Below are 11,007 nucleotides of genomic sequence, written 5' to 3'. Positions count from 1 at the left end.
TTAACCATTGTACCTCATCCCATGTGATTTGGTGGTTTTCAGAAATAATACACAGGAAAGAATTGTAGAGTTGGGAAAGATTCATATATAAGATCAAGAAAACAAGGCCTCCATGCTTTGATGTCATGGGATAGTAGACCATTCCCTGCCTGCCAGGAAAGAGAAACCCTGGTGGGAAAGACAGTGAACCTGCGGCTGTGGCACAAGCTCAGCCCCTGGGCCTCCACTGAGAGGGGTTGGACCCACCAGACTGGCCAGGAGATGGAGATGTGGTTGTGGGTTCATGCAGGAAGCATCTGTCCAGAGAAAGTGCTTTGCAATTCTTTCCCAGCCTAGTACCCAAAATTCTCTACATGCTTGTCCAGTATATTTCTGAGGTCTCCAGTAGAATTAGGTTTCATGCTGTTTATTCTTCCATCTTACACACCCGTCTTAGTTTTCTATCACTGTAACATATTACTACAATATGAACTTAACAGCTAAAAAAAAAAAAAAAGAAAAAGAAAAACAAACAGCTTTATTATCTCAGTTCCATGAGTCTGAAGTCCAGCAGGGACATCGCCAGACTCTAAAGTCAAGGTGTCAACAAGACCTGCTCTGGCTCTTACCTGGAGCACTGGGGGAGAATCACTTCCGTTCTCAGGCAGGTTGTTGTATGACTCAGTGCCATACAGTTAATTTCCTTGCTGCCCGTTGGGTGGACGGCTCTCTCAGCCTTGTGCCGTCCTCACCATCTTGACAGCCAGCAAGAGCACAGTGAATCTTTCGTGGCCTTTTTTTTTTTTTTTTAAGACCACGTGCACTTGCTGGAGAGAGACAGTGAAAGGGAAAGTGAGAAATTGCACCCTCCCCCCCAGAGTGGATGGCCACACTGCCCTACCTTCTCCTCCTGGGATTTTGGGCACACACATACACATGCACTGTGTTTTTCAAGCTGCCAAGTCCAGGACTCAAATCACAGTCAGCCAACTGGGAGTTCAACACTTTAATCACCATGCCACTTGCTGGCCCATCTCGTGGCTTCATCTTTCCTTCATTTTGTTTGGCCAAGTCTCTCACTGACCCTTCTGCCTACTTTTCCTTTAAGGGCTCACCCAAGTATAAACCAGGATACTGTGCCCCTCACAATGTCCATAACCTTAAAAACTTATGCAAAGTGCCTTTTTGCACTTCAGGTAACACATTCACAGGCTTTAAGAACTGAGTTGTGGGCATCCTTGAGGGGTCATTAATGGGCCAACCATACTAGGTAGTATTAGTGGTACTTCTGCATTCAATTATGAAAGAGAAGTGCTCCTCTTTCATGAATGGAAACAGTGTTAAGGTAGCTGTTCTGTGCTATTCTAAGGAATGTTACTTTTATTCATTGTTTTTCAGGTGACCTAACCTACTATAATGTTCTCCCCAGGATACTTGTAGGAAAAAGTAAGGTTCTTGATCTCAACCAGTAAATAAAATAACATTAAAAAATTAATAATGAAGAAACTGGAAATCAGCTACACAGTCCCTAACTAAAAGTGGCTCAACTTAATTTTTCATCTTACAATAGGTTTGAGGAGCTTCTTTTGTTAGAAGAAACTTCTTGGAGGCCTAGTCCCACCTCACTGCAAGCACACTCAACACTACCTTGCCCACCACATTCCTGCAGGGTGCTGCTAAGAAGCCTAGCAGTAACTGGAGGTTGGGAACACTCATAGCAGCATAATGCTACTTACTTTTCAATGGTTAATTCAACATGGTAACTGGCCAGTCTGGGACAATCATGGAAATTCCCAAGTTCTTTAGTTGTTTATTTGACCTAAACTTTGTCAGCACTTGCTAGGAAAGCAACTCTTCTGTCTGGAGTCTAGTTTTAGTTTTTTGGGTTACTGTCATTGTTTTAATTTAGAGGATAATACATACAAATTTCTAGCAGGAATGGAATGGTGAAAAAAATCTCCCTCTGCCATTTTTTCCAGCTTCTAAATTCCTCTCTTAAAGGAGCTACCATTGGGGTTCCTGAGAACTCCTTAAACGAGATTTTTCCATGCACATCAAGACATGTATCTATTTTTCACACAAGTAGATTTGTATTACACATTCTATTTGCAGGGTTTTTTAGTATACTTATTTCAGAAAGTCAGACCAAAAAGGCATATATACAGTGCCACCTATTTTGCACAACTACTTTCACTTTTGCCTATTCCTGTCCAATTTGTGTATAAGGTGATTATTTCTGTATGGTTGTACTAGTATACAACTCTATATCCTTTCTCTCCATATTATACGCATTTCCACTGGCTAGGTCTCAGTTTTAGTAGAAACGAAGGGTTCTTGGCTTTATTCCTTCCTTAATTTTCATTAAAATCTGAAAGGAAGGAAGAAAGGGAATAAACTGATGCTGAGGTTAAAAGGAATGCATACTGAGCACCATGCTTCACTGCAACAATTGCTGTTCCTCATCCCCAGTGGTGTTGGGTCCCCAGTGGACAGAAGGAAGTCCCATCAATGGAATCAGGCACAAGGGAGACAGTCGAAGCTACGTATATTGTAATAGAAGGATGTCAAAACAGAATACAAAGCAAAATATACATACATAGTTCAAAATTTTTCTTTGACAGAATATGTAGTATTTTACAAATAAGTACTCCTAATGACAAGGAAATCAACACATTGTTCTAGTCATAGAATGTTCGTTCATCAAAGCTGGCAAAGCCAAACACAATGCATATTGCTTGACCCTCAAGTAGAAGTATGTTGCTATCAGATTTTTTTAGCATAATTTCATTTATCAGAGGAATATATTTACACTAGTAGCATTTACAGTTAATTTTTAATTCACCAAATGATACATGGTTTATTCAAAACTAGTCTCTTTGGTGAAGAGAAATTGCCTTCCCACAGCATTCACAATTTCAAATGACTTTTTATGTTAAAGTGTCAGATGCCTCTTTTCTATAAAATGGAAAGTGAAAAATGTAATAAAGTGATAGATGGAACCATTATTCTGCAGAAAAAAAGGTCTGGATATACACTAGCTTCAAATCCTCAACCCTCCCCCAGTTTGTTAGGTACTGGAATCTAACTCGGACTGTGGGTCACCACTACAGGAAGCCCTCTGTTGAAAAAGAACCTGTTTAAAGAGGACCTGGTGTTAAAGTGAGGTTATTCATAGTGCAAAAAGTTACTTCTTAAAACTGCCTTGTAAATTCATTTCATTGATCGACTTTTAACATGATCTGACCTAAACCCCAATGCAATATTTTAACAATTCTGAAAAATACACAGCCTTGGCAAATAACATGTAGTTCTAATTCACATATGACATTATTAATGTTCTCTTCCTAGAGCACAGAGCCCACTCAGGGTTATATAAAGAATGAGTGGGAAGACATTAGGGTCCTTCAGGATGACAGCTTTCACTGATGACTGCAGTCTCTCCAGGTTAATATCAGCTGAGGCAAACAAACGCTGCACGATTCCAAACCTCTCCACATCTTTCAGAGGAGCCAAAGTTGGGTCTTCAAGATCAGATACTCCAGCATCAGACAGAGCATGGAGCTAAAATGACACATTTAAAACAAGTTCAATTTTAATGGTATAGTAAATCCAGAGATGAATGTACTTCCAGCTGATTATGGAAAAAAACTAAGGTCCTCTTTTATTACTTTATAGTGTTTTATTTGCATTTAATCATTGTCCATCTTTGTGGGTACAATATGGTTTTTCAAAGCATAGATGCAGTGTGCAACAATCAAGGCTTTACCAAATCCATCATCTTCAACAAAAAGCATTACATTCTATAGTGTACCTTCAATTTTCATACTGAGTGTGTGCGCGCGTGTGTGTCTGATTGACAACACCCTTTTTATTCACTCTGTTACAGTACACTATTCCATAATCTACTGGCCTTTTTACATGCATTCTTGTGTCTGTTAAACTTTTTTTTCTAAGACCTTTCCTGGCACCTTCTGCCTCCCATGCAGTCTCTGGTTTCTAGAGTTGCTCTCTCTACTTCTGTGTCTTGAAATTTTTCAGTTTCTGCCATAGAGTATATGTTAAGTGGGGATATATAGCATTTGTCTGGTTTATTTCATTTAGTATTAACTCTAGATTTTTCCACTTTGAATCAAATGACAGGGTTTCATTGGTTTTGCTTGTTTGTTTGTTTGTTTTGGAGAGGTTTTTGCTATAGGGCACATGCGCTCGCCAGAAAAACAGACAGAAAGCGAGAAATCACCCACCAGGAAGCACGGCCACACTGCCAGCCCTTCTCCTTCATTCTCCTCTCGGGATCTTGGGCATGAACGCACATACGCCCAGCGTGAGTTTAAGCCACCGGGTCCGGGACTCGAACCGCAGTCAGCTACATGGGAGTCCAGCGACATAGCCATTACGCTAACTGCTGCAGGTCCCAGGGTTTCATTGTTTCTTATGGGTGAGTAATAGTCTGTATATAGTTTTTCAATCAAGTCATCAGTTCTTGAACACTTAAGTTGATTCCACATCTTAGCTATTGTGAATAATACTGCAATAAACATGGATGTGCAAATGTCTCTTTACTAGAGTGATTTCCTATCTTTTGAGTAAATACTCAACAGGGGTTGTAGGTCATACGGTAGTTCTATTTGTAAGTTTTTGAGGAACCTCCATATTGTTTTCCATGGCAGCTGTACTAATGTATATCCCCCCAACAGTATACAAAGGTTCCCTTTTCTTTACAGCATCACCAGCAGTTGTCCTTTTTTTTTTTTTTTTTTTGATCATAACCATTCTGACTAGGGTTAGGGTTAAGTGATACTTCTTTGTGATTTTGATTTGCATTTCCCTTGTGGATAAAAGATATTGAACATTTGTTTCCCATATTCTTTGTAGCCATTCTTATGCCTTTCTTTGAGATTTGTTTGTTCCAGTTGATTGGTCATTTTTTAAATGGACTCTTAGGGTTTTTTTTTTTTTTTTTTTGCAGGTAAGCTGTTTGAGTTCTCTATATATTCTGGTTCTTTATACCTTTTCTTTTCTTTTCTTTTCTTTTCTTTTTTTTTTGGAGAAGTTTTTGCTATAGGGCACGTGCGCTCACCAGACAGATAGAGAGAGACATAGAGACAGAAAGCGAGAAATCGCCCCCCAGGGGGGATGGCCACGCCACAATCCTTTCTCCTCCATTCTCCTCTCAGGATCTTGGGCACACACGCACACGCGCCCGGCATGAGTTTTAAGCCACCAGTTCCGGGATGCGAACCACGGTCGACTACGTAGGAATCCAGCGATATAGCCATTACGTTAACTGCTGGTCCCACTCAATACCTTTTCTAAAACATAGTTTGTAAATATTTTCTCCCACTCTCTGAGTTATCTCTTTATCTGTTGTTTCTTTTGTTGTGCAGCTTTGTAGCTTCCTATCTTCCCACCATGATATAGTGGGTCTTAAGAACTCCTTACCTATCCCAACATCTTTATGTTCCCCTGTGTTTTCCATAAATAGTTGTATAGTTTGGGGTTTTACATTAAGATCATTAATCCAGTTTTACAATAGTTTATTTTGATTAACGGTGAAAGGAGTCTAGTTTCATTTTTTTACACATGGATATCCAGTTTTCCCATTTGTTAAGACTTCCTTTCCACTGGATTGCCGTGCCCTTTGTCAAAAATCAGTGGCTGTGTTTTGGAGTTTATTTCTGGATTCTTCTGTTCCATTAGTCTATGTCTGTTTTTGTGCCAGTGCCATGCTGTTTTACTATAGCTTTGTAATATATTTTGAAGTAGGGCAGTGAGATGCCTCCATCTTTATTCTTTTTGTACATTATTGCTTTGGCAATGCAGCCTTTTATGACTCCAGATAAATACTATGATTGGTTGATTATCTTTTCTATTTCTGTGAAGAATGTCATTGGTAATTTGATGGGGATTGCATTAAATTTGTAAATTAATTTTGGTAGTATCAACATTTTAATTTTATCAGTCCTTCTGATCTAAGAACAAAGAATGTCTTTACTTTTTTGTCCCTTTTTCAATTTCTTTCTTCAGTTTTTCATTAATTATAGAGCTCTTTTACCTCTCTGGTTATAATTAATTATAGAGCTCTTTTACCTCTCTGGTTATAGTTTATTCCTAGGTATTTTAATTTTTTGTCACTGTTGTAAACAGGAATGCTTTCTTCAGTTTTGTTTCAGTCTCTTCATTGTTGGTGTATAAAAAAGCTATAGAGGGGCCAGCAGGTGGCACGGTAGTTAAGGCACTGGACTCCCACACTGCCAACTACGATTCGACTCCCAGACCTGGCAGCTTGAAAATCACAACAGGTGTATGTGCATGCATGTTCAAAATCTCAAAAATGGAGAAGGGACTGTGGTATGACCATTCCCCCAGTGGGTGATTTCTCATTTTCCCACTCTCTGTCTTTCTCTGGCAAGTGCAGGCACCTTATGGCAAAAACCAAAAACAAAACAAAACAATGTAAAAAATTTTTAAAAAATTAAAATTAAAAAAAAAATATATATATATATATATTGTATGTGGATTTTGTACCCTGCAATTTTACTGAATTCATCTATCACTTCTAGAAGGTTTTTTTCATGGATTCTCTAGGGGGGGTTTAAATGAATATATTCATGTCATCTGCAAACAGGGACAATTAAATTCTCACTTTCCTATTAGATGCCTTTGGTTCATTCACTCTCTTGTCTGATGGTGCCGGCTAGCGGAAAAAATGGATAACCTTGTCTTGTTCCAGTTTTCAGTGGGAAAGCTTTCGGCTTTTCCTTATTCAATATGATGTTAGCTGCAGCTCTGTCATACATGGCTTTTAGTGTGTTAAGAATAGGTACCTCCTATACCCATTTTGTTGAGAGTCTGAATCATGGAGAGATACTGTATTTTACCAAGTGTTTTTTCTGCATCAATTGACATGATCATGTGATTTTTAGCTTTCTTTCTGTTAAGATGTATTACATTTATTGCTTTGTGTACACTGAACCATTCTTGCATCCCTCAGAAAAAGCCTACTTGGTTACAGCGTATATTTTTTATGTGCTGTTAGGTTCAATTTGCCAGTGTTTTGTTCAGGATTTTTGCATCTATATTCATCAGGGATATTGATCTGTAGGGGTTTTGTTGTTGTTGTTGTGTCCTTATCTGCTTTTTTTTTTTCTTTTTTGTTTTTCTTATCTGTTTTTGGTATCAAAGGTATGGCTTTATAAAATGAGTATTGAAGGATTCCTTCCACTTGGACCTTTAGAAATAGTTTTGAGGAGAACTGGTGTTGATTTTTCAGAGGCTTTGTAAAATTCAAAAGTGAAGCCATCTAGACCTGAACTTTTCTTTGTTGGGAAGGTGTTTATTACTGATTCAATCTCATTGCTTGCTGTCAGCCTATTCAAGCTTTCTATTTCTTCCTCGCTTAATCTACCTATATTGTATGGGACCAGAAATTTGTTGTTTTCTTATTTCTTGTGTCCCTGCATTATTTTTACAAACTCCTCAAGTGCATTCAGGCAGTACAATATACAAAGATAAACATATTTAGTGGTATCTAGTGGAGTACTCACTTCTTCCTGATTTATAGAATAGATTCTGTAGTACCCAGGGGAAAGCCAGCTCTCAGACGCAAGTACAACCCTGGCAGGGTGGTCCAGGGGAAGCAAGAGGCAAGCCTGTCTGTGAGACCCAAGTCCTGTGCAGCCTACATGAAAAGCCCAGGAGTGGGGAAGCCCAGATGTGTCCCTGAAAGGCATTTCAGGAAGGTAGGAGTGTACCTACCTTTTCCATGTAGATTGTGGAGCCTACCTGAAATTTCCAGGGGCACAGTGGCCCTCAGGACCCAAATGTGGCACTGGCAAGGTGGCCCAGGAGGGGCCAGAAGCAAACCTGCCTGTGAGGCCCTAGCCAGAGTCTGCAGCCTATGAAGACTGAGAATGAACGGAGGCTGTTTAGACTTGAGGAGGCTCTTGCTAGGTTTAGGTCACGCGAACTCTGGGATCAGAAAGTGGTCATCTCTGGTCCTCTCCTCTCTTCCAGGAGTCTCTCCCCTTTCCTTTGCCCATCCTTACAGTTCAAAGAAGTCCTGAAAAGCTACTCTACAGGTGGCCTCAGCTGGGCTAGGTGGACATTCTCTGTGACTTGAGTCAGAGAGAAAAAAGAGTGAGGCCTGCCCGCCAGTCAGGGGAAAGTGGCCGCATTCCTCCTCTCTGTTGGAGAACTGCTCTTGTATCCCACATGCTGGTGGAAGTGACAGGGATGCACACAATTCTTGGTCGCTGGTGTAAAGGGTTGGTAGGCTTCAGTTACTAGGGGTGTTCACACCGTTCTCCCCATCACAGGGGCTTCTTCTCTGTGTTATACCTGCACTCAGGTAGGGCTATGGAGACACCAAAGGGCCTGGTTCTGACTGTAATCAACCTACCAGTCAGCTCTCAAGAGGGTGCCAAGCTCCTGAAGCTCAGGGTGGGTGGTTCAAGTGTTATCTCTGTGTACTACCCTACGATGTATGTTACTGTGTCCGATGTTGTTCTCTCCAAAACCCTTCAGAAAATCTCTCTCAAAGTGATTTTGGTCACCAGGCAAGACAAGATAGGAATGTACATAGATTTCGTGTGCCATGTTTGGAGTAGATTACTTTAAGAAACATGCAATGTTCAAATTCCTTTAGAAGGTAAGAGCCTTTTTTTTGTTGTTGGAGAGGATATTGCTACAGGGTGCATGCGCTCACCAGAAAGACAGAGACAGAGAGATAGAAAGTGAGAAATCACTCCCCAGGGGTGAATGGCCATGCCGCAATCCCTTCTCCTCCATTCTCCTCAGGATCTTGGGCACGCATGCACATGTGCCTGACGTGAGTTTAAGCCACCATGTCCGGGACTCGAACTGCCGTTGACTACATGGGAGTCCAGCGACACAGCCATTACACCAACTGCTGGTCCCTAGAAGGTAAGAGCCTTTTTTGTCTAAAAAGGAGCCATTGTAAATCTAAGGAGAGATAGTGTGAAGACCCTTAGGAAGTTCTTTAAAGAAAAATGAGTCGTCCGCGTAATGGCTATGTCACTGGACTACCATGTAGTCAACCGTGGCTCAAGTCCCAGACTCAGTGGCTTAAACTCACGCCGGGTGCATGTGCAGGAGTGCCCAAGATCCCGAGAGGAGACTGGAAGAGAAGGCATTGCGGTATGGCCATCCCCCCTGGGGGGTGATTTCTCGCTTTCTGTCTCTCTGTCTCTCTCTTGCGAGTGCACGTGCCCTATAGTAAAAACCTCTCCAAAAAAAAAAAGGAGTTGTCTGTGTTAAACAGGCCCCAAAGGGTGAATGAGTGCCTCTATGGGTGGTAGTTCTGTGCAAAAGCAGGATCCGTCCATTCTGGATCTCTAAATGTGTTCTAATGGTTACTATGAGAACTTGGGGGCAATACAAAGATAAGAACTTAGAGCTGATCTGCATGGAAAAAAACACTAAGTGTGAGATTGCTGGGGGAGGAGTTAGCTAACGTGACCTTGACAGGATCTTCTTTATATACTGCACTTCCTGAATGCACTTGAGGAGTTCATAAAGTTTAACTTGGTAAATACTGAACACTCAGTTGCTGCAGAGGGAGCTGGTTCTGAATGCAGAGCTATTGCTCTGCTCATTATCACATACAATTAGGATAATGACATGTATTGTCTCTATAAGCAAACTGTGCCTCCAGCTTTTACTCTCAGCTGGCCCAGAACACACATGCTGACACATTTTCAATTAGTTCTGCTCTTGCAGTCAACAATGTATGAGAATGCAGTACTCTTCTGGGCCAGTAGAATCTGCTTTTGGTTGTGAATGACATCTAAACTACTCCTTGGCATGATGCCAGCCATGCTGTATACGGATGTCTGATATGCAAAGAAATACTAAAGGCACCAACCACATTGCTCAATGTTCCCAGTGAAGATGGGAAATGCCAGGGCCCTATCTAGTCTATCTACCCTAATACTTGCTTTCCAGTTCTGATAGTAAAGATTATGGTCCTTTGGGTCAACACAATAGGCCGAATGCCACCTACAGAAGCCACATTGGAGTAGCTGCCTCACTGGGATGCTCTCAGGGCAGCCTATTAATGGTTCCTTCTACTAATGACCCAATGTAGGATTTAAAAAGGAAAAGCTTAACCTTGACTTAAGGAATAAGCTCTTCACCTAGCTCTTGCTCTTATAATGACATTTCCAGAAGGCACCGAACTACTGGTATTTCTAAAAGATGATGAAAAATCTGACTATGGCTCCCTAAGACAAAACAGTCCTAAATACTTCCTTGACAAATGTGATACAGAGCTGAATCATACCAATCTAAGCATGGAACTGCCATTGCAAATAACAGGGTGTCTAGCCCTTTCCTTGGCAATTGAGCATCAAATCTTGGCTAAAATCCTGTTCAAATGAATGGGAAAGGTATGAGATTTTGAGTCTAAAGGCAAGATTGGGGACCAGCAGATGGCATAATGATTATGTCGCTGGACTCCAACATTGAGCCACAGATCACAGTTCAAGTCCCAGACCCAGCAGCTTGAAACTCATGCCAGGTGCATGTGTGTGTCCAAAATCCTAAGAGGATAATGAAGAAGGGACTGCAATGTGGCCGTCCCTGCCCCCCATCGCCCCTAGGGTGATTTTGCTTTCTGTCTCTCTGGCCAGCACACATGCCCTATAGCAAAAATCTAAAAAAAAAAAAAAAAAGGTTGGAGTCCTGGCCCTGCTAGCTATTAACACTTCTTTAAACAAATTCTTTCCCTCTGGGTCTCAGTCTTCCCATAGGTGGGTGTGTGCAGTACATAAAGTCATGATGCATTTTTGCTTAGAAAACTAGAAAAATACATCTTGATGTTTCCGAAGACCTAATAAAAGCAAGGTTATAACAATGCTTGCTTAACCTTTCTAGAAGAGCTGTTGTGGATAAGCAAGCCTAGCAGTGTTTTCTCAGCGATGGGTGTCTATGCCATCTTTATTTCCCCATTCCTGCCATCCCAAGGTCTCATTTGGGAAGTTCCTTACCAAGTGGCACAGAGCAGGA

General features: G+C 41.1%; 1 protein-coding gene across 1 annotated transcript in view; it reads right to left on the bottom strand.

Annotated features, from left to right (window-relative positions):
• Nucleotides 1–2,507: 2,507 nt before the first annotated feature.
• The window catches only part of GSDME (gasdermin E), a 71,249-nt gene continuing 62,749 nt past the window's right edge, over nucleotides 2,508–11,007 (bottom strand). The window contains 2 exon segments of the mRNA XM_014593226.2: nucleotides 2,508–3,540; nucleotides 10,989–11,007. The exon segment at nucleotides 10,989–11,007 is cut by the window's right edge and continues 6 nt beyond it. Coding sequence (XP_014448712.2) covers nucleotides 3,310–3,540; nucleotides 10,989–11,007 — 250 coding nt within the window. The 3' untranslated portion in view covers nucleotides 2,508–3,309.

This window comes from Tupaia chinensis, unplaced genomic scaffold (genome assembly GCF_000334495.1).
Source record: "Tupaia chinensis unplaced genomic scaffold, TupChi_1.0 Scaffold139943_1, whole genome shotgun sequence".
Taxonomy (NCBI): Eukaryota; Metazoa; Chordata; class Mammalia; order Scandentia; family Tupaiidae; genus Tupaia; species Tupaia belangeri.
Note: the sequence above shows the minus strand (reverse complement) of the source record. Positions and strands in the feature narration are given on the sequence as shown.